The 25,783-nt window shown below is 32.7% G+C and overlaps 2 protein-coding genes and 1 non-coding gene across 4 annotated transcripts; 2 read left to right on the top strand and 1 right to left on the bottom strand.

Moving 5' to 3' along the window:
• Nucleotides 1–9,591: 9,591 nt before the first annotated feature.
• LOC145167808 (P-loop containing nucleoside triphosphate hydrolases superfamily protein) lies at nt 9,592–14,473 on the top strand. Its single transcript, XM_079087056.1, has 7 exons — nt 9,592–10,043; nt 11,361–11,485; nt 12,277–12,427; nt 12,896–13,006; nt 13,226–13,364; nt 13,616–13,731; nt 14,017–14,473. Exons 1-7 carry the CDS (start codon nt 9,783–9,785, stop codon nt 14,197–14,199), a joined length of 1,086 nt encoding a protein of 361 aa, XP_078943182.1. The 5' UTR covers nt 9,592–9,782; the 3' UTR covers nt 14,200–14,473.
• A 1,021-nt stretch (nt 14,474–15,494) lies between these two features.
• Nucleotides 15,495–15,575, top strand: TRNAL-AAG (transfer RNA leucine (anticodon AAG)). The gene has a single exon. It is a non-coding gene; the product is annotated as a tRNA-Leu (tRNA).
• Nucleotides 15,576–17,492: 1,917 nt separating this feature from the next.
• On the bottom strand, nt 17,493–24,897 carry LOC145167807 (phospholipase D gamma 1-like). 2 transcript variants are annotated; one of them, XM_079087054.1, is made up of 11 exons: nt 24,546–24,897; nt 22,738–24,441; nt 22,196–22,312; nt 21,120–21,314; nt 20,237–20,485; nt 20,075–20,143; nt 19,831–19,978; nt 19,401–19,549; nt 19,143–19,319; nt 18,115–18,312; nt 17,493–17,976 (listed from the first exon to the last, which is right to left on the bottom strand). In XM_079087054.1, exons 2-11 carry the CDS (start codon nt 24,379–24,381, stop codon nt 17,683–17,685), a joined length of 3,240 nt encoding a protein of 1,079 aa, XP_078943180.1. In that variant the 5' UTR covers nt 24,382–24,441; nt 24,546–24,897; the 3' UTR covers nt 17,493–17,682. The 2 variants fall into 2 exon arrangements, with proteins under 2 accessions (XP_078943180.1, XP_078943179.1); XM_079087053.1 differs by having other exon boundaries at nt 22,738–24,897.
• Nucleotides 24,898–25,783: the final 886 nt, after the last annotated feature.

The raw sequence follows: 25,783 nt of genomic DNA, 5'->3' as shown, positions 1-25,783 counted from the left end.
GGCGAGTTGTGTGTTCGACTCGCCGAGTAGAGTTGGATTTGAGCACGCGGGTTAAATAGCCGACTCGACGAGTCAGAGATGCCGACTCGCCGAGTTGGCGTTGTGTGAGGAAACCCTAAATCCCCGGGTTTGGGGCATATTTAAGGAAACTTATGTCCTCATTTCTGCCTCACCAGCTACCCTACTCCCCTGAGAGAAACCCTAATCTGCCATTGAGCTAAGAGAGAGTGATAGAGATAATATTTGAGTGTTTTGGTGAAGCATTGGAAGAAGGAGAAGTGAGATTCAAGCAAGGAACACGGGAAGGCTGTGAGATCCAATATTCATTCACTTGGAGCTTCTTTTGGAAGGTAAAAGTCGTCACCTTGCTCATCATGTTGTTTAGATCTTGTTAATGAGAAACTTTTGGGGTTTTTTCCATAATTCCTTGAGATTTGGTATGACTTGTGCTTGCCAAGCAATGAGACATCAGATCTGGACCTTGTGAAGTCCAGAGAGTCCAAAGGTCCTAGCTTTATCTGTAACACCCGTTATTTATAAATAAATAAATAAATAAATTAACGAATGTTTAGTAGCCCTAAATTCAATAATTATATATGCAGGGTGTTGGTTTCGAGGAGTTAATTGGCATAATTTAGAAGTTGAGGGTTAAAAGTGTAAGTTCCGGACTCAGTTTATAATTATTTATGAAGACAGGGGCTCCGTGGTAATTATTTGGATTTAATTTAAGAGGAAATGAGGTGGAAGGGCTGATTATGTCATAATTAAGATATTGGGGGCTGTTTTAGTAAAATCCGGACTTAATTTGTATAGGAATTGACGGGGCAGGGTTTAAATGGTATATTATAGACTTCTTTTGAAGGGATTTTATGGAGGAGGGGCCGGAACTGTCATTATGGCAAAGATATGATGAGGGACCGGGTATATAGTTTCCTTACCCGTCAAACCCTAACCCTAAGCCCGTTATGTTGCAGCCGTCACCCACACCCTCCTTATGCCTCCCTCACCGGCCGCCACCCTATCCTCCCTTGCTCCTCCAACCACCGAGCCTCCGTTGTGTCTCTCCGATGCTGCTGAAGACGGAGACCATCGCGTAATGCTGCCATTCAATCGGTAACGAAGGGAAGCGGGTTGCAGTCGCCACCTACGACTGTTAGATCTCGCTGTCGCCGCTCCTTCGCCATCGAGATACCACGACATCGCCATTGTTGTTTCCCAGTCGGAGGCTATGCGCATTCCTCGCCTCCATCTTCGCTGCCGTCGTTCGTTGCTGCTACGCCATCATCTTCTTCGTTTCTTCCCGCTATCCACCACCTTTAGCCACCATTGTGGCCGTAGAGTGGCTGCTGCCATCACCACACGCCACCAGTGGTGGTTGTGTTCAGAATCTCGAGCAGGGCCTGTGGTGTGTGTTGATCGATTGGAAAACAAAGAGGGGGGGGGGGGAACCACCGCCACCACCTCACCGTAACATTCACTACGATGGTAGCCGTAACATTCACTGCGGGGGTAGCCGTAGCATTCACTAGCGGTCAATTAGCATGGAAAGTGTTGTAAGACTGCGGGTGTAGCCGTAACATTCATGAGGTTGGCAGATAGTGATAGAGTGTCGTGAGACTGCGGGTGTAGCGGTAGCATTCACTAGGTCGGTAGATGACATGAGCGTGTTGTTAGAATGCAGAAGGAACAGTAGTACCCACCGGTTCGGGTGTAGCAGTGAGGATATGGAAATCCACGGATTTGGATTTTGGAATTACCCATACGGATTAGATCTGGTTGATCCAATGATAAGACTGTAGGAACGCCACTACAGTTATGAGATCAAGGAAGCAAGGGATTGCTTAAGGTCGTTTGTGATATAAGTCTACTGTTGGTCATGTAGCAATCACTTTTAGCCTTGGACTTGGTGACGTCAGGATTTGACGCATGGATCCGATCATTTAGATCAGAAGGTTATTAGGGCCTCAGTGACATGATAACTAGTGGCAACTAGTTCCAGAGAAGGATTTCGTTCAGAAGTCGTGTGAGATGACTATGTGGGAGCCCTTTTAGCTCAGTGACCGGGCTGGAACCCGATATTTCAGATGACTGACGAACGAATTGAGACCAGGAAGGCCTCGGTAGATTTTGGAAAGCGGTCATGTAGCAGCATGTTGTTTCAGGCAGTTTCAACGATTGGCAGTATTAGTAACGGTGTTTTAGGTTACGTATACGAGCGGAATAGCTGGTTGACGGGGAAGTGACAAGTCACTCATAGCGGGAGTATCTGAGCATGGGTCAATTATAAGTGATCTGTAGGGATAATTGGGTTTGTGACCCTGTTTTATAGTGAGAACCTCGAGTTATCAGAAGTTGAGTAGTCAGTTGAGGGATAAGCAAGTTGGTTTCATCGATAATGATTCGGTGTGAGTGGTCTGTCAGGGGATCAGACCATCTCAAGATAGCATATTTCAGACAGAGTGGATGGTGAACATGTTACTAGAGTGGTTGGGAGGGTAAGGATGGTAAGGAATGATTTCGAGGACGAAATCTAATTTAAGTGGGGGAGAGTTGTAACACCGGTTATTTATAAATAAATAAATAAATTTATGAATGTTTAGTAGCCCTAAAATCAATAATTATATATGCAGGGTGTTGGTTTCGAGGAGTTAATTGGCATAATTTAGAAGTTGAGGGTTAAAAGTGTAAGTTCCGGACTCAGTTTATAATTATTTATGAAGACAGGGGCTCCGTGGTAATTATTTGGATTTAATTTAAGAGGAAATGAGGTGGAAAGGCTGATTATGTCATAATTAAGATATTGGGGGCTGTTTTAGTAAAATCCGGACTTAATTTGTAAAGGAATTGAAGGGGCAGGGTTTAAATGGTATATTATAGACTTCTTTTGAAGGGATTTTATGGAGGAGGGGCGCGAACTGTCATTATGGCAAAGATATGATGAGGGACCGGGTATATAACTTCCTTACCCGTCAAACCCTAACCCTAAGCCCCTTATGTTGCAGCCGTCACCCACACCCTCCTTATGCCTCCCTCACCGCCGCCACCCTATCCTCCCTTGCTCCTCCAACCACCGAGCCTCCGTTGTGACTCTCCGGTGCTGCTGAAGACGGAGACCATCGCGTAATGCTGCCTGTGGTGTGTGTTGATCGATTGGAAAAAAAAGAAGGGGGGGGGGCAACCACCGCCACCACCGCGAGGTGGTGGCTGTCACCGTGAAACGGCCGCTGCCGTCGCCGTATGCCACCAGGAGGGTAGCTGAGTGATTTCAACCGGAAGAATGGGTGGGTGTGTTTCTGTTTTCCTTGGTAGGTTTGTGTGTATAGTGTAGCTTGGCCGGAAAACCGAGAACCACCACCACCGGCCACCACAAGGTGGCTGTGTGTGTGTGTGTGTTTATGTTAGTGTGTGTGTTATTGAAATTCGGGTTGTAAATTGTAATTAGCAAAAGAATAATGAAAGGAACCCAAAACCACCACCGTAAGGTGGTGGCTGCCACCTCCTGCCGCACCGACCGCCGTGTCGGGTGGCAGAGTGCTTTGCCTTGTTGTGTTGATTCGGTTGGGATGCTTGAAACCCTAATGGGCCCAATGAAGCCCTAATGGGCTTAGTGAAACCTTGACGGGCCTAGTGGAATCATAATGGGCCTAATGAACCCTAATTGGTCAAAAGACGTAGTTATTGGGCCTATTGGGCTAATATGGGTTGGAAGCCCTAATTAGGGTTTGGAAAACCCTAATGCCATGAAACCCTAATTTGGACTTATCGAGACCGCATCAGAATTACTTAAGGAACTTAAAATATTAATTAATAACCAATTGCAATTAACCTAAGGCCAGGTGGGACTTAATGGATTAAGTCCTTAATGGGTTAAGTAGGGACACTTAACCCTAATCATCATTTCATGTGAAAACCCTAATTTCACTTGGGTTTATTGTTGGGCCTTTCTATTGGACCTTGATGATTGGATTATTAATGGGCCATCCAAGAATAATCATATGGACTAGAATATGTTGATGGACTTAGGGTAAGGCCCATATGAGGGTTTGGGCCCAATTTAGAAAATTGGGCCATAGTTTGGGCCTTTATGATTATGTGATATTGGGCCATTAGAATGTTGGATGTTGGATTGGACTAAATAGTTGGGCCTTATGGTAAGACCCTGTAAAGGTTTGGGCCCAATTTGGAAAATTAGGCCATATGTTGGGCTTTGACTTATAGTTGACTTTTGGGCCTATGGATTGGGCCTTGGGCTTGAATAAAGCCAAGCATGGGGTAATGTAGTAATGACCCCAAGTATGTACTTATGGTTATGTAGTGGAACCCAATTATTAATTGGGTGATGTTTTGTTATTGACAGTTCGGGAAGCTGTCATCCAGCAGCTGGGATTGTGTCTACGGGACTTCAGAAAGTGTGAGGTGAGTTACCTTCCAGTAGAAGTGGGTCTAAGGCACCAAGGCCGACCCACTAGTAGTTGATTACAGTTGAGATGATTGTCTTTGTGATAATTGTCTGGTTTGCTATTACTTGATGCGTTCTATGTGCCAGTATATTATGTTCTATGTGATAGTGGTAGGACCGAAGGGTAGGTCGGACACCTCAGATATGTCTGACAACATGTTTATGATATGTTATTATGTGATAGTAGTAGGGGTGAAATAGTCCCCGTGACCAGGTGAGAGAGACCGGAGGGTAGGCAGGCACCCCATAATGGCCTAACACGGGTAGTCAGCACCCCAGAATGGTTTGACATGGGTAGTCAGCACCCCAGAATGGCTTGACATGGGTAGGTCGGGCACCCCATAATTGCCCGGCAGTATGTATGCTATGTGATTGTATGGTATGAGGTATGATGGGGGAACTCACTAAGCTTTGTGCTTACAGTTTTCAGTTTTGGTTTCAGGTACTTCGTTTTTAAAGGAAATGAGCCGGCTCGATCGCAGCGTATCACACTATGATTTTTCCGCACATGAGATCTCTTGGATTACACTCTGATATTGTTTATGATAACATGTTTTGATTATTTCTACTTCGGTTTTGACATGACATGATATTATGGATGTTTTCTTATACTGTTGGTTTTAAAATAACTTATTTAAAAATGAAATTTTTGGCCTTGAATTCTGGGATGTTACATTATCCATCCATAAAGAGTTATTGTGCTTAAACACCTTGGTTAGAGCTTTTATTTGGCATTATGAAGCAAACATGCCATGCATGAACGTAAAGATCGAAGCTTTACGTGACATTCGACCCTTGGGAGGCTAGATCTAGAGTTTGGAGTGATAGATCTGCCTTGAAACGTCTGAATGAGAATTTGACTTAGGGACTCGACGAGTCAAAGAGCTGATTCGACGAGTCGGTTAGGGTTTTACCCGATGAGTCTGGACATGGGTAAGTCGGCGAGTTGACGGGACAACTCGACGAGTTTAGTTGGGTTTTCGCGAGGTTCTGAAGGAACAAGGGGAACTCGGCGAGTCACATAAATGCACTTGGCGAGTCGGGTCAACATGGATAGTTAAATCGAGTGTTGACTTTTGTTGACTTTAGGGTTTTGTCAAGGCAGGGAGTATACGAACATATTTAACAAGTTAAAGAAAACTAGTAATATAGCCAAATTTGCTAATTACTTTGTAAAAAATAGAAAAAAAAGAAAAACAAAATTAGACACAATAGCTATCAATTTCGAAGATGGATTAGGACCGGCTATGAAACGAGTACTCTATATGCGAATGTACAAATAATTTATGCACGTTTCTACTTTGGAGACTTGTACGTTCACGGATGGAAAATCCATCTATGAAATCAACCATTTCATCTCTGAAAAATCAACAAGTTTTAGGTATAAAAACCTTTTTTTAAACCATTCATTTTTCTAGTTTTTTGGTTGGGAAAATTCTCTGTCGAAGCTACGGACAAGAAAATGTACTTTTCTGAGAAGTTAAACAAGAATTCCAAAGATATAAGTCATGAGCTAAGATTTTTTTGCAAATTTTTATATAAAATCTACTAATTTGTATGAATTCATAATCATAGCTTTCTGATTTCGTAGGCAACTTTAAGAAAATCATAGTCAAAACTAACTATTTAAAAAAAATCTACCGACAAATCGCATATAGAATTAGAGTATTTCATAGATGGATTGCAATCAATCTATGAAATGGAACTAACTTGTTGGGTTCGGGTTATTCGGATTTCGGGTTAATTAGGTCATTTTAATCGGGTTAGTCGGATTATATCTAAAATAAGTGACTCACAAATTAGTCAAAACAAATTGATAGAATAAAGTCTAGTACTTTTCAGTACCTAAGGTTTATGTTAGGTAATTATAAAATGTAATTATATAAATCAGTAAACATTTTCAACTGTAAGATAGTCATTGTTCATATACTAAGCATTACATAAACCTCAGATTCAGCTACACAGGTACACTATCTTCTTTCCAGTATAATATAACTATTATTTACGCCCAAAGAATTATGCTTTATATATAGTTATATAGTTTAAACTTCAAAGTGCATATATATATATATATATATATATATATATATATATATATATATATATATCATATCATATCATACTATATTATAAATGAAACATTTTTTCTTTCACCACATTCATTTGAAACTCCTATGCATTTTTCCTTTCACCACATTCATTTGAAACTCCCATGATTTTTCAATTTCTTTCTAATAATAATTATAAGTTGGTTAATAAGGCTAAATAAATATCAAATCTAAAGTGTAATCATATATAAACTACATTTCAATATTAAAATAATATCTTTACTTCTACTCATAAAGTATGTTTTTTTTAACTTTTAACATATTATACTTAATTTATTAGTTTTAATATATTGTTGGATGTAAACCATTATCATTTTAAAGATACAGTTTTGGAACAATCTGTATAAAATATTTAAATTATTAATTTGAATATAACATTACATGGCCAACTTAAATATAAATTTTAGTTAAATTAAACAACCAAAAAAATATTTTGTAAGTAGTTAAAAGTGATTAATTGTAGTGTCTTTCTAATAATGATTATAAGTTGGTTAATAAGGTTAAATAAATATCAAACCTAAAGTGTAATCATATATATACTAAATTTCAATTTTAAAACAATATCTTTACTTCTACTTATAAAGTTATGTCTTTAACTTTTAACATATTATACTTAATTTATTAGATTTAGTATGTTGTTGTAAGTAAACCATTATTGGGTTTAAAGCTAAAACTTTTGAACAGTTTTGACAAAATACTTAAATTGTTAATTTAAATATAACATTACAATGTCAACTTAAATATAAATTTCAGTTCCACTTAAAAAACCAAAAAATATTTTGTAAATAGTTAAAATTGATAAATTATAGTGATAAATGCAAAAAATTAAATTGTAATCTCAATTGAACTAAAATATTTACTAAATATATTTTTATAATCGTTAAAAGTTTTCAAATAAGTAGCTTAAAATAACTTACAATAACAATAGTTAAAAATAACTCTATATAAATGATTATATTGTTATCTTTAAAATCAAAAAAATAATGTTTGATGTTTTAATTATAATGATAGAAATTAAAACACTAAGCAAATAAATTTTAAAAAATTAATTAACAATAACAACAACTATAACTAACATTAAATCATATATTATATTTAATTTTATTCATGTGTAACTTGCGGATAGAAGTCATTCAAACGATTGAGATTATGCAGTTATAATAGATGTATATATATATATATATTATAATATAATTCAAAATAATCAATATATTATATCAATTTAGTATACAAATTTTTATATCAAATTTAACAACAACGTTATTGGTATATTTAAAAAAAACATATATTTGTAAAGACTTCAACTATATAGGTGTTTCTGCGCAACGTACGTGCATTCACCTAGTGTATGTGTGTGTATATATATATATATATATATATATATATATATATATATATATATATATATATATATATATATATATATATATATGTTTAGGTTCATTTGAGACCATGCTAATTTTGTGAGACCGTGAGACCAAATCTAAAAATAATTTTAAAATGCAAAATAAAAGGAAAAATCCAAAAATTCTTTTTTTAATTATTAATTTCGGAACTTTAATTACCTAAAAAAATATAAAAAAATAAAAAAAAAATAAAAAAAAATTACCGTTTTTTTTAAATACGTGAAATATTCTAATAGAATATTACACTGTAAATATTCTAATGTGGTTTTTAGAATGTTAGAATATTATACTAGATTTCTCGGATATGTAGAATATTCTATTATTCTACTAGAATATGTAAAAAAAGTATTTTTTTTTTATTTTTTTTTGGAAAATATAAATTCCGAAAATAATATTTGAAATTTTTTTTTCGAAAATTTTCAATTATTTTGTATTTTAAAAATGTTTTTTGTTTTATCTACCAAATGAATGGCTAGGATTGTGTCTCACGGTCTCACAAAATTAGGCCGTCTCACATGAACTTAACCCTAATATATATATATATATATATATATATATATATATATATATATATATATATATATATATATATATATATATATATATGGGTGAGTGGTCCATGGATGAGAATATGCTACTAACAATCTTTAGTAAGGAACTACTCGAACAAATTATTAATATGCTCCTTCGGTCCATCAACTATTCAATTATATTATATATGAATAATATTTGACAAGGTAAATATGAAAAAAATAGAAGAAAAAAACTCCTATCAGTTACATATGAAGAATCATGGATTGAAAGTGTCGTTGAAGACGTGATTGAAAAGGTTGTAGAATGCAAAATAGGTAAAGTATGTTTCCAATGGGTTAGTTTAATCGTTCGGTTTAAACCGAACCCGAAATTTTATAAATAATGTTACCCAAAACCCGACCCTAAGTATATTTCGGGCTTGTCGGGTTAACCCGATTTTCATTTTAGACCCTATTAATCTTATTCCGGTTTGGGTTCAGGTATTTTGACACCTCTAATTACAATCCATCTATGAAATGCTCTCATTTCATCTGCTGTTATTTGTCAGTAGATTTTTTTTTAAATTGTTGGTTTTGACTATGAATTTCTTAAGGTTGACTATGAAATCAAACAACTATGACTATGAATTCGTACAAATTAGTAGATTTTATCTAAAATATGCAAAAAAAAATCTTAGTTTATGACTTATATCTTTGAATTTTTTTTTAACTTTTCAGAAAAATATATATTTTTGTCCATAGCTCATCAGAGAATTTTCCCAACCAAAAAAATAGAAAAAAGTTATTTAAAAAAAAAGTTTTTATATCTAAAACTAGCCTATTTTATAGATAGAATGACTGATTTCATAGGTAAATGTCTCCAAAGCATAATGCTTGTACTTTGATGGAATACTCATTTCATAGCCGGTCCTAATCTGAAATTGATGGTTATTGAGTATAATTTTGGCTGTTTTAACTATTTTTTATAAAATAATTATCAAATTTGACTATATTAATAATTTTTTCTAAAATAAATCGTCTAAACGCAAATAAAACGAAAAGATAACTTCACTATTTTCCCAATAATGACCTTCCGAACTTCCTTAGTTATTATTTATCCCGTAGAGCCCATCTGTGTAGATCTATCCCGGAACTAAACTAATCACATCAAAATCATCAAAAACCCATCACCAAAAATCCAAAATCACCACCGCTTTCTCTCTCTCCCTCTCCGATTTTAAGGGTTTCTGTAAAATTACTGAAACTCAATAAAACAGAGAGAAAATAAGGGGTAGAGATGGCTGGACAAGAAGAGATACCAGAAGGGACGATTCGCAATGTATTGGAACAAGAGAGTTTGAAGTGGGTATTTGTTGGTGGCAAAGGAGGTGTTGGGAAAACTACGTGCAGCTCAATTCTTTCAATCCTTTTGGCTTCTGTTAGATCCTCTGTTCTTATCATCTCAACTGACCCAGCTCATAATCTCAGCGATGCTTTCCAACAAAGATTCACAAAATCTCCTACTTTGGTTAATGGTTTCACCAATTTGTATGCTATGGTTAGTCGTACGCTACTCAATTACCATTTTTTAAAGTTATTGGTTCAATAATTGTTTGAATTATATCAACTAGGTTGCCCGAATTCCAAAAATCGATATGCTGTATTTTGGTTATTCATTGAAGAACCATGATATTGGTTGATGGGTTCGCAATCTTGTATGCTATGATGAGTCTTTGCTGGTTAATTTTGTTTTTCCTAATTGATTTTAGTATTTGGAGTTTATGTGGGATTTAGGGTTTATTTGAACTTTGATTAGTCAATTATCAGAAAGGGGTAAAAGAGATTCAATTTTGTTTACAATGCTTCATTGTGTTTATTCACTGACTTGAGATTTATGTGAACTTGGTTGGTCAATTTTTAAAAGAAGGTAGAAAATTCAAGCCTGTTTACAAAGATTGAGAAAATCATAGCTTGTAGATAACTCTTTAGCAATTAATTTCACAGTTATCGGTTAATTCTAGTGTTTTGGGATCATTTGAACTTGGATGATATATGGTTTAGTAGAAGTTTATATGCCATGATGACAATATTTACAATTATAACTTGTTGATTTTGTTTATCCAACAAAACTTCAGCATTTTGTATGCTATGATGAGTCTTTGGTAATTAGTTTCAAGTTTCAAGTTTCAAGTTTCATGATTGATTAGAATATTCAATAAATGGTTATTAATATAAGCTACAAGAATGGTTATAACCATATCTTTTTGAATGTTCCTTCACCCAAGACTTCATCTTTAGTTAATGGGTTCACCTTGTTGTATGCTATGACAAGTCATTGATAGTTGGTTTCATGTTTCTTGATTGATTTTGATATTTGGGGATAGGGTTATGTGATCTAGGTTGAATTAGGGGTTCATAGAATGTTTTTGGAAGGAATGAAATCTGTCAAAGAAATAGGAATCTGTGACACGTTTGGTTGGTAGGAAAAGGAATGGACTTCAAAATAAAATTCAACTACTTATATAATAATTTTTAAATTTTTATTTAGGGCAAATTACAGAAAGAACCATTACATTTTGAAAAATCTTGTGTTTGAACTACTTATACCTTACTTTTTTTTTTCAATTAAACCAGAAAAGTTTCACACATTTTTAACCCTTTTGACCTGTTTTGGTCAAAATGGTTAATTTGGAAAAATAAAAAATGTCTGAAACGTTTATGGTTTGATTGGAAAAAAGTAAAGTATTAGTGGCTAAACCTCAAAACTGCCCAAAATATAATGGTTTTTTTCTGTAATTTTCCAGTTTAATTTTATTTAAATATTTTTTGTTTGCTATAAATATATATGTAATGAGGGTATTTTGGTCTTTTGCAGGAGGTGGATCCTACTGTGGAGCCTGAAGAAACCGGTAGTTCAGATGGAATGGATGGTTTTCTATCTGATTTAGCAAATTCAATTCCTGGAATTGATGAGGCTATGAGTTTTGCTGAGATGCTAAAGTGAGTATTGGTTTTTTTATACTTTTAATATAATTCAGAAATATAACAATCAAAAAATGGAAATGTACTTTCACTGATTAATTTATTATAAACTAATAACATCCTACTTTAATTTCTTCCTATTACAACATTACACATTATAGCAATATCATTCATATACAAACTTACAAAGCAGTTTTCATTGCTATAGTTGGATAGATTTTTCAAAATATAATGTTCTAATAAATAAATTAAAAAAAAAAACTTAAATTACAATATTGTATAATAGAAAGAAATCTAAATATGATGTCATAACAAACACATGAAAGTGCATTGCTATTTCTTGTACATTACTACATTGTCAAGAATGTGTTTTGATATGCATTTTTCAAAGTGATTATTGGGACTTAAAGAATGAAAATAAGATTATCTATCTGTTGATTAAAGTTAGGGATAATTTGGTCATTTTGCATTTACCATTCAGAACAAAAATGGTTTTTCAACTTCAGTTGTGTAACATGTTCAGATATTAAATCTTGTCAAACTGCAACAATCGGCTTTACTCAACATTAGAAGTGTTTGTCTGCTGGTAAAAATAAAATGACTAAAATACCCTCCAAGACAATAAAGTAGAAGAACCTTCCATCCTAATCGATTTCTAATCAACCAATTAGGTGTTCTTCTCTTCAGATTTCGAGAGGAATAAAAAATCTTCCATTTGTTATGTGACTTAAATGTTACTATTTATCTTTATTGTTCTAAAAAAGAAATACTTTTTTTTTTCTTTTTTAAAAAAAATATATTAATTATAGGTTGGTGCAAACGATGGATTACTCTGTGATAGTGTTTGATACTGCTCCAACTGGTCATACACTTCGGTTATTGCAATTCCCATCAACATTAGAGAAAGGTCTTGCCAAAATGATGACTTTAAAGAGTAAATTTGGTGGATTATTGGGTCAGGTATTATTTATTTTTCATTTTAAAAAATTAGCATTTTTATTTTGCTAAATTGTGGGAAAAAAAATAAAGATATGATAATAAGTGTTCAAAGTCGTGTTTGGATGCACGTTTTCTACTTGATTATTTGGTTATTACGATTTGAAAAGTTTCTGATTATTCGGGGCTCAAATTTACAAAATTGATTATCCAATGGAAAAGTACTGTGTTACCCCTCTTTTTAACTATAAATTCAAGAGTTCTTGTAGAAGACTAATAATATGTTGTATCTGGAAATCTGGAATATAGATGGCAATTTTTATAAAGATTTTTGGTAAGTAGTATGTGAAAAGATGATATTATAATCGGTAGAAAGTAAATTTTCTTATTGATGAATAAACTTTTGTGTTTCTAAATGAAATTATTCAACAAAACATATTAATGTCCTTTTTGGTCTTTTTACTTAACGAATTGGTGAAAAAATAATGGCAGATGACTCGTATGTTTGGTGTTGGAGAAGAGTTTGGTGAGGATGCAATATTGGGAAGGCTTGAGGGTATGAAAGAAGTTATTGAACAAGTCAACAGACAGTTCAAAGATCCGGTAATATGCATATATTTTAGTCAAATGTCTAAAATACCCTTGAGTAGTAACAGCAATAGGAGAATCTTGTAATGGTTGAATACATTTAACATGAAAAACTCCCAAAATAGATGTGTTGCAAGATTCCTATAAGCAGCAACAAGAACAGGAGCATAATGTAGTACTTACTGACCATGGGCAAATAAGTAATTTAACATATCTTTACTTTCTCAATTGCAGGATTTGACAACTTTTGTATGCGTTTGCATTCCTGAATTCCTCTCATTATATGAAACTGAAAGATTGGTTCAAGAACTCACTAAATTTGAGATTGATACACATAATATTATCATCAATCAAGTGCTTTTTGATGAAGAAGGTATACTTCTTTTTTTTTTTTTTTTTTTTTTTTTTTTAAAGTTATGGTTTTATTTATCTTTTTACTAATTAGAATCTTGAAACAATGGTCAACCTACAAGTTGTAGCAAGTTGATGTTGTTTCAATGTTTTTTTTTTCACACAACAAAAGGAATTTAAATGATGCAAGAGTAATTTAAATATCTTAAAATATTTTTTTGTTATATTGTTCATGTTGTATACTCATGAAGCTTACATTGGATTTTATTTCAGGTGTTGAATCTAAATTGCTGAAAGCTCGAATGAAAATGCAGCAAAAATACCTTGATCAATTCTACATGTTATATGATGATTTCAATATTACAAAGTTGCCATTGCTTCCTCAAGAGGTAAATAATTCTTTGCTAATTATGTGTTTGGATTTTTATTTTATTTTTTTAATTTAATAATACAATGTATAATGTACTACTACTCTGTTGATCCTGGAAAAAAGGTCAAATGTTTGACTTTTGAGGGTTAATGGACAACTTATTTATTATAGTTGGAGAAATATTTATTAACATTAAAGGGTACAACCTATGATTACAAGACCTTCAAAAGTTGACCCTATTTTCTTTTTTGTATATGATAAACGAAAAAGGGAATTGACTGATCTACCCTTGTGTTTTTGACAGGTTTGTGGAGTGGAAGCATTAAAAGATTTTTCTCAACATTTCTTGAAACCATATAAACCTTTGTTTACTCGAGGGACACTAGAAGAGATAGAGATACGAGTTTCAAGGCTTCAAGAGCAACTTAAAGAAGCCGAATCAGAATTAGAAAGGGCAAGAAAAGGGAAAAAACCTATCAACAATTGAGAAATTAAAATGTTATGATATGAGAGAACAAGAGTTTTATTTTATTTGGATGTGATTTTTGTATAATTTTATTTGATTTTTTGTTTTGTTAGATCTATTTGTGGTGCTTTTTATGGTTTAGATTAAAATTATTGAAAGTAGATGGTAAAAAAGTCATGGAAAAATTGTCTGGTTTGGGATCACAACCTTTGAATAAAATGCAAGAAATAGAAATGTATTTTAAGACATTGTATTTTTTGTTTATTTTATTACAATGTTGTATTGTATTTTCAAATTAATTTTTTAATATGGAATTCTACTTTGAATAATTTACACATTATACCAATGGTTAATTTTCTTATTTTAATTAAGATGATATTCGCACAATCGGCATGTTTTATGACATGCTTACGACTTACGAGTATTAAAAACTTTAAAACTTACATATTTTTATCAAATTTTTTATAACTGTATCATCAAAATTTTATTTCTTATGATAATACTATACTTTTAACCTTTTTAGAAATTGTACATTCAATTAAGTATGTTTGCAACAAAAAAAATAATATATATATATATATATATATATATATATATATATATATATATATATATATATATATATATTCTCATGAGGAAGTGGATGATTCTCCAAACTAAGAGTATGTTTGGCAAAATTAGTGTGCATAGGTGAAGCTTAAACTATAAAAATAATCGGCGAAAGTAATTATATGCTTGAAAGGTGTAAAATTACATTTTAAAAAAAAATTCAAAATATATTTGAATTAACTTTTGGATTATGAAAATTTTGTTCTAAAATAAATAAATTAAACTCATATTTCAAAATAAATCTTTTTCTTCGATTTGAATTTTTTTCAAAGTTAAAAGCTTGATATAAAATCTCTTTTGTTTTTATGGAGAAATTTCTGAAAAGAAAGAAGGAATAAAAAATGATATGTGAGAAATATAAGTACAATGATATGATGAAAATATGAACTTTCATGCTATAATTAAAAGAAAAACAGTACAAAATTTGAAGTTTGAAAGTGTTAATTTTTTCTGTGGCATAAGCATTATATTTTGCGTGGACATTTTTGTAGAAAATTGAGATGACATAAAAACCATGATCTTAAGTGAAATCAAGACTCAAGAATTGCGACTATGGATAAAAATTGATGCACTGTTTGTGATAAGAAAAAAGTGAGATACGTACGCTATAATAAAAGAAATGGAAAGTGCATGGTTATTTCTTATATCCAATATAATTTATTAATTATATGATTATTTGATTTTTACATTTGACGTGTAAAACATGTGTTGATATGGCCGAGTTGGTCTAAGGCGCCAGATTAAGGTTCTGGTCCGAAAGGGCGTGGGTTCAAATCCCACTGTCAACATTCCTTTTTCTTTTCGTTTTTCTTCTTACAGAACTAGTCCTTCAGTTAAAACTTTTGTGAGGTGTTTAGATGTAATTTTAATTTTTTTTTTCTTTTACAAACAATCACCCTAAGAATGTAATAATGCTAACAAAAAAATGGATTTGCATTATTTATTTATTTTTAGTTTTACAAAACAATCACCTTGAGAACGTAATCATGCCAAATTGAGAATTTCATTTTGGTATTTGGAGGATTACTTGAAACTTGATGCAGAAAGCTAATTAAGTGATTACAGTTTCTTTGATACTTCACTTTATTGTAACTGATACGAAATTACTGATTATTTAACTTTATAGAATCTAGTAATCATAATGATTTAACGAAAACACTAGAAGTTCATTATTCAAGTCACAAATATTAAATGATAAATTTCATAAAACACATCCAAACATCCAAAAATAATACTGAAAATAACCTATTGTAATAAAACATGATGCATAAAATAGAGTTTGATGTGCATGTAATTTTTGAAAATGCCAATGTGTTTTTTCATCGCATTAAGTAACTCATATCAGATGACATCCGGTTAACGATTATTTTTCTTGTGAAAATGCTTTAAAAATGCTATTAAAAGGAATTGGCGATTTATGAAGTTATAAAAATGCAAAATATGGAAAAGAGTTGTTTTTTTGACGCCCTTTGTTTAAAAGTGTTCAACTTTGCAAGAACATAGTGTTTTTTATGCAAAAATGATTGTTTTAGGACAAAATATAGATAAATATATACACTTTCATTGTTTTATCGATTTAGTTACGTATCAATTTTTTTTTTGTAGCGATTAAACTATTTTAATTTTTAACAGTTAGAAAAACCATTTCTTCTAGTTAGTATGTTTTGATATTAGGGTAAAATGTAGGGCTGTAAACGAACTGAACGTTCAACGAACTGTTCGTGAACCGTTCGGCGAGAAATTTGTTTATGTTCGTTTATTTAATAAATGAACGAACATGAACACAAATTTTCGTTCGTTTAGTTAAACGAACGAACATGAACAATGGTCTCGTTCGTTCAATTATGTTCGTGAACGTTCGTTTATGTTGTTCGTTTACGTTTGTTTATGTTCGTTCATATAAGTTCCTTTTATCTTCATATATGTTTAATGGTGTTTGATTACATTACTAGATTATATGTTCATTTATGTTCATATATGTTTGTTTATCTTTGTTCGTCTATGTTTGTTTGTTTAGCATGTTCACAAACATAAACGAACGAACATGAACAATGTAGTTTGTTAAACGAACGAACATGAACAAGAAAACTCGTTCGTTTAACTGTTCGTGTTCGTTCATTTGTTCGGTTAACTTAAACGAACGAACATGAACAAACCCATTCGTGTTCGTTCGGTTCGTTTACAGCCCTAGTAAAATGCATAATACATAACGTACCAATAACTATAACTTTTTTTTTTTTTTAATCTACTCAACTATTACTTTTTGTCTAATTAGCCACTCAATAACCATAAAGAAAGTAATAGTTTTGTGATCAAATCAACGTGAAACTAAATTACGATTGTATTTATTTCAATTTTTCTTTTTTCAAAACGGATAAAATTGATTTTCTTAAATGGTAAAATTGTAATGGTTTGTCACTACACACAATATCTAAATGAGTAAATTGATAAAATTATTATTTTTTATACGTTTTTTTACAACACAATTTGCAATTTTATCTTGATAAACATGAAAATATGAAATCTTCTAAGAACATAGAATTTGTAAAACCTAGTATGGGTTTTAATGATTTGGCTATAAACCAATAAAATGTCAATTTCAAACTTCCATAAACCCAAAATCCTAAACCTTCAAAATGATATTTTGCATTATAAACCCGTGAAACTCAAACCATCCCTAGAAACTACATATACCAAAAGGCACAAATTCAAAAGATTTATTTAAATATAAAGAAAGGGTACTCAAATGTACAATCAACAAATATAACATAAAGAACAAACTATTTGCATACAAAACTATACACATCATAAACTCTATCAAAAAAATTGGAATATGAAGAAACCCTAAATCTTGAAAAGTCAAAACTGTCAACAAAAAAAAAAAAAAAAAACTGGTCAAATAGTCAAATTCTCTTGAATCCCAAGGAAGGAGCCGACGATTTGGCCACCTACATCGGGGAAAGTTTCAAATCCAGGAAGAGATTTGACTTTTCCTCTTCGGTCAACCTCAACGGGGTATTTCAAAAGATGTCCCCTCATTTCTGATACTTGATCCGATGCAAATTGTTTCCAATTAGCTTCGGATAATGATCTGACGTGGCGCACGCATTCCAGAGATTCCGGATGTGTAAAACGGTCGTCCACGTGCCCAAGATGTTCTGCCCATAGGGACATTCGGTATCCGTATACCTACAAAAAAAACACGTGTCATGTGATTCCATTCCATCAAAACAAAACAAAGAGTTTTTTCTCATTCCGACGGAATGAACGATTCCATTCCTTTGGGAAATTGAGAATTAAAAAAATAAAAAAGGGGAAAAAGATTACCTGTCCTAGTGGATTGGCGTGTTTTATTGCCCAGGTATGATGAGGTTGATAAGCTCCCATTGCAATTTCTGTGTCTCTTGATCCCTCCATAGAGCGTTGATTTATATTTGCAGATCCGATAATTACATACTCATCATCAACTATCATGCCTTTTGAATGTACATATATCATGAATCTCTGGCTTTTACGAGAAAGTCCCTATAATAATAATAATAATAATTTTATTTTAAAAATAAATGTATTCATTGCTTTGCTATGAAAAATAAACAACTTTTTATGTGAGAAAACGTAACAAATATGTGAGGGCCTATGTTGCAAAACAGGTATTTGTTACGGGGTGTTTTGGATGTTTGTAAATAAATACTGATTCTGATCATTTAGGATTACAATGATCAAATTTGTTGAAAGTGGGACCCACAATCACATTTATTCTCCTTATTTCATGAGACAAAAAACAATTTCTGAATAAATAGAACCTAGAAATAATGCTTAAATGTATTAGTTTTCTAATAGGAAGTACTAATTCATTTGTTTATTATAGTATCCTACTTTTATTTCTTTATGTTACAGCGTTGTATTTTCATCTTTTTTTCCTATTCAGGCATTGTAGATTGAAAACACCACCCAATTATACAACATTGTATTTATAACTTTTATTTTTCTTATTGGAAAAATTGTACTTTAAAAACCCCACACTAAAAATCGCATTGCATTTGGATGACATTGCTATAATTGGGTAGATTTTTCAAATTAAAATGCTGTAAATAGGAAGAAATAAAAGTAAGATGCAATAATCCTGCTCTTATTTATTTCTATTACAACATTGAATTCTAACTTTTTTCCTTATTAGGACATTGTACTTTGAAAAATTTACCCAATGATAACATTGCTATAACTGGTTAGATTTTTCAGCTTATAATGCTGTAAATAGGAAGAAACAAAAGTATAATCCTGTAGTGTTAACAAATAAATGAAAGTAGACTGCTAATTCTTAAAAAAGTCAAAGAGTCAAACGGGAGGTCACTCACCTGAGGAGTATTTCCCGTAGAAGGGCTCTCATCACCTAAATTATCATCTGGACTAGAAGCTTCACGGTTTCCAAGACAAAAGAAATTCAAATAATCTTGTGCTGAAAATGATCCCTCAAGCCCAACTTCTTCCAAAGCCTTGTAAATCGTCTCATACATCATTTGCATCGTCTTGTTCTGCAAATTTTTTTTTTTAAATGAAACATTTTTAATTGCATTTGTAAGTAAGTAGGTTGATATTTCTTGGATTTAATATACCTGCCAAAAAAGAATACGTTGTGTAGCAGAGCCCGTAGGGACACCCTCTGGCCACATAGGGATGATGATATACACTGCAAACCTTTCGTGTGCTTTGATTTTACTTGCGATTTTAAGCGCAATCTCCATTGGTATCAAATTGTTGGCACCTAACAAACATAATAAATCATATATGGAAAACTTCATTTACCAAATCTTCATCTCCATATCATGCAACTATGTATCAGGCACATTGTGCCTGATACACACAATAAAACCACGATGGTACATTGTATGGTAGTACCAGGCCTGTTACAGTCTACCAGGCCTGGTACATGTACTAGGCCTGGTACAGTGTGTGTACGAGGCCTAGTACAGTATGTGCCTGATAAAGTTTAAGTTTGTATCAGGCACATGCATAATAAGCATATATAAAAGAGAAGTTATTTACCCAAGTCTTTATAGGAACTCCAATTGTATGATGATCCGATGAAGTATTGATTCTCGATATAAATAAAATGTTGTGCGGAACGAATAGCTTTCACGTATGCCGAATGTATGCTCATATCAATCATCACATTCTTCCCACAAACCAAATTCTGTTTATAAATCCATCAACAACATTTTCATTTTATATTTCATATTTCATATTTAATATTTTCTTTTTCATAAATTTTAATCAGTAAATCTCACACCTTTTCTGCAGCTAACCTCGCATCCTTTGGAAACCCTTTAACCGAATTTGAATCGATTGAACGGAAAATCTACATGAAATAAAGAAAGAGGTTATAATATATACAAAAAATATGGGCTAAATTGATATTTTTTGAAAAATAAATAAATAAATAATTAGTTACCTGTACATGCCAGCCTTCGGGATCTTGATCACTAAAGGAAGGTTGATGATTTACACCCAAAAGTTCGGGTACTCTTTCTATTCTAAGTAAAGCATCATCATATGAAGTTTTGAGTTTTTTAAAACCATGAGGCTTTGAAGCTTTTAGCCATCTTTCTTCAAAATTAGTCATCACATCATATGCTGCTGGACCATCGATTTTACTATGCATGTCATGCCATGGTTCTCTTGGACAACCCGCAAGATTACCCTGATTAAAAAAATAAAAATAAATATATATTCTCATAACTCATAAATAAATAATATCTTGCAAAAGATAATATTAATAAAGGGAAAATGGCAAGAAAGCAACCGTGATATCGAGTATTTTTGCATTTTTGAAAAACAAAATATATATCTTTTATGGAAAAACTTGAAGCTATCTTCCTTTTAAGCTTTTTCGTTCTATTTGTGAAATTAGATATAACCATTATATTTTGGGCAATTATGCGGTTTAACCACTTATACTTTCATTTTTCCAATAAATCCATAAAAGTTTCAGATATTTTCAAATTTAACCATTTTGACTTGATAAATATAAACTTGTCAAAATGTGTAATCTGGAAAATTACCTGTGGAATATAGAAATATAACAGGTCAAAATGGTTCGCTTGGAAAAATGTCAAACTTTTAAGTTGCCCTTTTCGTTATAAATAAAAGTATATCAATAAGTGATTCAAATATAATTCTCATCTAAAAGAACTCATTTTAATATATAACTTCTGTTAAAGATAGTTGTGGTAAATGTTGGAAAAAATTAATAACCCAATACAATTTTCTCAAAAAAGATTGAATTAATCAAACTAAAAGTCAAGAAAAAATGAAAAAGATATTGGATTAATCACCGTGAAAGTAGGGTTATGAAAGTCATCTGCATGAACTGTTGAAAGACTTCTAAACAAAGGATGTTGTGGAGTATCATATCTCCCATCACATAAGTCAAGTCCTCCAACAAAAGCCATGATTCTTCTTTTACCATATCCAGCATCAGTATCAACAATCACTGTTTTTTGGTGGTGTGTATAAATAGTTCCAACTTCCTAAAACACATTAAGAAAAAAAATCAATATTAGAAAAAAGGGTGAATTCGTAATTTCACTTTACTTGAAGCTTTTGTACGTGTTGTAATAGATGAATGATGTTTATAAAGTATTTGAGAAACGAAAGAAGACCTGGGAAAGTGGAAACAAGTCAGATAAATGAGGGCATATTTGTAAAAAGTTAGGACTTAATGAGGTAAGTATCATTTTTGTGACTTTCTTTATTAAGTCATTCTTTCTGCATTAAGTAAAAAAGAAACACCAGTATAATAGAAAAAGGATGAATTAGTAAATGTTTGAAAAAAATGGAAAAGTATGAGGACATAGCTTTACTAGATTAGGTCATGTCTCATTAAGTAAAAAAGCAATATATATAAAAAGGTTGAAACTTTTTGAGTAAAAGGTACAACTTTTTGAGTAAAAAAATAAGAGAACTTTATAAATGTCCAAATGGTGTATATGGTTTGAAAAATATTTGAGAAAATGTGATACACTTGGGAAAATGAAAAAAGAAAAAAGAGGACATGTTTGTAACAAGTTAGGATTTAATGGGAAAACTTTCTTTATTAATAAGTCCTTTCTGCATTAGGTCAAAAGGAACACCCATATACAGCTTATTAGATTAAGTCATGTCTCCTTTAAGTATAAAAAAGTTGAAATATTTTTTATAAAAAATAAAAGTTTATAAATGTACAAACAGCCAGAGCTTTATAAAAGGTGCAACTTTTTTATATCTTCAAAAAGATTTCTACTTATAAAGTTATCGAAGCTGCATACTTTATACTTTAGAGAATATAGATTCTATAGTTACAATCTTTTTTTTTTTTTTTTTTTTGTTTAAATATATTAAATATATTCTACATTTAAGAATTCTTGCACACCTGCTTCTTCACCCAGCTGTGTCTTTTTCCAGCCATACGAGGAACAAGCAGCACTTGCACTGAAGAATGCTTAAAAAAATGCCGAGTTTCTTCATCATGAGTAGCCATAAATCCATCCTGAAATAAATATTTATATATTAATTATTAAGCCCAAAAATTTCAAAAGTCCTATATTAATGCTAATTTTCAAAATTAACCATTGGTTAAATTGGAAAGATGTCTGAAAAAATTATAGTTTTATTGAAAAAAAATAAAGTATAAGTGGTGTATACTGAATAAAGCTTTGACCTTTTTTTATGTATATTGAATAAAGCTTTGATCTTTGTGATGTACATATTTTTCAATTCTTATGGGGCCAAATGACTGAAAGGTCCTTGTCTTTCAACATATTTACAAAATTAACATTAAGCCCAAAATTTTTATACCTTAAACAACTGATTATCTGATTCTGATTATTCGGGTCATAATTATCACTTTCAAAATGTAAATCCAAACACATGTTAATAAAGATTATAAGAAAAAAAAAAAAAAAAAAAACTTACCATTTTGAAGCCCAAAATGTTCCTTGAAGTAGGATCATCCCAAACAAGAAGCAAAACTCTGACACCTTCTTGGGATTTCAATTTCAAAAGCTCACCAAGGGTATATTCGGGAAAACTACCAACCCCACGTACAAGTCTCACTTCATGCCACACAGACCACCCTGTTATATAAATCAGATGTCTTGCTTTACTTATTGCTTCAAATATATCATTCCAACAAGTCCCATGAACATAATGCATTCCTTCATCAAGCCTAAAATCTGGTAAACTCCCATTATGCACATGTGCATCTTGATATAAAGTCACCCTCCCCCCTCTTCTTAATGGAAAATATGTCCCTGGTACCCCTTCAGGATTCACTCCAACCCCATTATGATAAAAACTCAAATTCTCCATTGAAATGTATTGAATTGAAAGCCCTAAACCAGCTCCATTCTTACAAGGTCTTCCATTTGTTCCAATCAATGGAAAAAACCCTTCGATTCTTGTTCCTGAATACAGATCTTCAACTGGGATTGCAACAACTCCTATAAGTTGTGACCCCACAACATCACTATCTTTAACAAGAAAATGGATTTCAGCTGCATGATGTGCAACAGGTACATTAAAATGTTGTTTCCAAATTGGATTCTCACTGTTGGAAATCACATAAGTTCTTCCAATCACAGCACTTGTCACAGCTATGGAAACATAAGGGTCACTGGTGATTTTACTTCGGGTTCCAGGAAATCTATTGAAAAAATCCCCCATTGTTTTATGAAACATATCCATATTTGGAAGGTTTTTTGCTTCGTGTATCCATATGTCCAAATTCCCATGTAGAAGGAGGACTTTTAATGCCTTTTTTGAAGGCCCAAATGATACCATTTGGTATTGTTGATTGTTTTGTGGGTTTATGAATGAAGGGGCGTTGTTGAGAGAGGGAGTTTGAGATAGATCAAGAGAGTTGCTATGTAAAAGAGGCACCTCAGGATTTGAAGAATGCCCATGAAAACTATGACTTGATAAAGATTCGTTTGTAATCACACTTGGATAGATTGGAGGGGTGACTGGCGGTGTTTCTGCTGACGTGGCGGCGGGTGCAGGTGGTGATGCGGGGGCGGATGGTGCAGATTCAGATAAAGATAGTTGAGATAAATGATGATCTATAGGCGGGTAATAGATTGGAGCTGAGAGTGGTGGTGTTTCACCACCACCACCACTATCTTGGTGGTGGTGGTGGTGGTGGAGGTGGTGGTGGTTAGGCAGTTGAGCTTCAGGAGGTGGAAATGGAGGAGGAAAGGTTTCTTGATTGTATTGTGGTGGGGGAGGGTAGCCATATCCAGGGTGTTGATATGGAGGTGGTGCACCGGAAAATGGTTGTGGAGGAGGGTACCAGTATTCCGGTGGGGTTTGTGGTGGTGATAGATGTGGATATGAGTATTCCGATGGAGTTTGTGGTGGTGATGGATGTGGATATGAGTATTCCGGTGGGGTTTGTGGTGGTGATGGATGTGGATATGGGTGGGGATACGGTGGATATGGAGATGAATTGGAAGGTGGATATTGAGGGTAATTGGAAGGTGGTGGATATGGAGAAGAATTGGGATTATATCCATAAGGGTATGGATTGTATTGAGATGAATGATTATAATTATTATCCATTCAATAACGCTGATCCTTTGTGTTCCAAATTTTCAAAAGCATCGGGGAAGAGGCGAAGAGCTGAATCCAAACTTAGGGTTTTTAATTACAATAAATCTAGCAGAACCTAATAAGCTTAAAGCTCAAATCTAACAAACAAACAGAACTTTGAAACGGAGAAATACCTCTGAATTTCTTGAAATAGGGAGATCTTGGTAACTGATATTTGACCTAAGATATTAGATATCTAAATGGGAAAACGGGTAATTGCGATAATAAACGCGTATAGAATTCACCAATCAAAATTACCACGAAATCGTCTTTGTTTCAATATGCATTTCGGCGGAAGCATTCTAACCTCTAAAATGGCGATGATGATTGTTGATGTCTGTGAATTGTCAAACCTGAAAGATTCAAGAAGTCTGAATTCTTGGTAAACAACATAGCAACTCTCCAATTCGTATTTCAAAGAGATGTTTGTAGTATTTTGTTCTAGAACGAATCAAGTTACCCTGGTTACAACAGAAATTTAATAGTTTTATGTAATTCTATTCATTACAAGTAACATGTCTCGATCAGACAAGACGAGTGTTGCAAAAAACCTGCCACGCGTCATAATAAATGCAACATGTCCATTGTCTAAGAAGAACATTTTCATAAAAGAATATTACGGAAACTTACTTAAAATGGTATGATATTTTTGATTTGTATATATATTTAGTCATTAAGGTTTATTTTCCACAACTGTCATGAATTTGTTTGAACTGTTCAAGAAAACATCCTTATTTATGGTCTGATATCATTGGTTTAGCCGATTTTCGATGTATTTGACCGCTCCGGCAAGACTATGGTCATCTTCTACGGTTATTATGACTTTTCCGACATATTTGGCAGTTCCATATTTCTATTCTCTCATTCTCTCTTTGTTTTATTTTCTCTCTTTCTCTAACATAAAGATTAACACACATCATATATCTTCTAGATTCAAGAACGCATACACAAACAAAGATGAACACACACATACATACACATCAGATTTGTTTCATATTCAAGGTTTCTATTCTCTCGTTCTCTTTATTTCTTCTCTTTTCTCATGAACTCAAGAACTCCAGATCGAGCTTCGAAAGTCGAACTTCATACATACATCATATATTGTTTATGATTTTGCGTTTTTGAGTTCTAGGGTTTATGATTTTCGGGTTGGAAGATTTGTAGGGGATACAACTTCTATGATTGAAGATGGTAGGCTTCTAGAAAGTCGTGTTCTTGAAATCGATTTCGATAGTTCGAGTTCATGAATTTTAATTTATGGTTTTTCATGTGTCCATTCAAGATCAATTTCATATTTCTTGATGTATGTGCTCATGAACTCAATTTTTACAGATGAATAAATGAACTTTTGGATTTTTTTTATCAAATGAAT

The sequence above is a fragment of the Lactuca virosa genome, chromosome 3 (genome assembly GCF_052849685.1).
Source record: "Lactuca virosa cultivar CGN04683 chromosome 3, Lactuca_virosa_CGN04683_v6, whole genome shotgun sequence".
In the NCBI taxonomy this organism is placed as follows: domain Eukaryota; kingdom Viridiplantae; phylum Streptophyta; class Magnoliopsida; order Asterales; family Asteraceae; genus Lactuca; species Lactuca virosa.
This window is presented reverse-complemented; position numbering and strand designations above follow the sequence as displayed.

Excerpts from the sequence above, each read along its gene's own strand:
- LOC145167807 (XM_079087053.1), bottom strand. The coding sequence starts at position 24,381 with ATGGATAATAATTATAATCATTCATCTCAATACAATCCATACCCTTAT. Across the intron at positions 19,979-20,074 it reads CGAGGTTAGCTGCAGAAAAG|AATTTGGTTTGTGGGAAGAA; the intron begins GTGTGAGATTTA and ends ATTTATAAACAG. Across the intron at positions 19,550-19,830 it reads GAGTTCCTATAAAGACTTGG|GTGCCAACAATTTGATACCA; the intron begins GTAAATAACTTC and ends TATGTTTGTTAG.
- LOC145167808 (XM_079087056.1), top strand. The coding sequence starts at position 9,783 with ATGGCTGGACAAGAAGAGATACCAGAAGGGACGATTCGCAATGTATTG. Across the intron at positions 10,044-11,360 it reads TCACCAATTTGTATGCTATG|GAGGTGGATCCTACTGTGGA; the intron begins GTTAGTCGTACG and ends GGTCTTTTGCAG. Across the intron at positions 12,428-12,895 it reads TTGGTGGATTATTGGGTCAG|ATGACTCGTATGTTTGGTGT; the intron begins GTATTATTTATT and ends AAATAATGGCAG.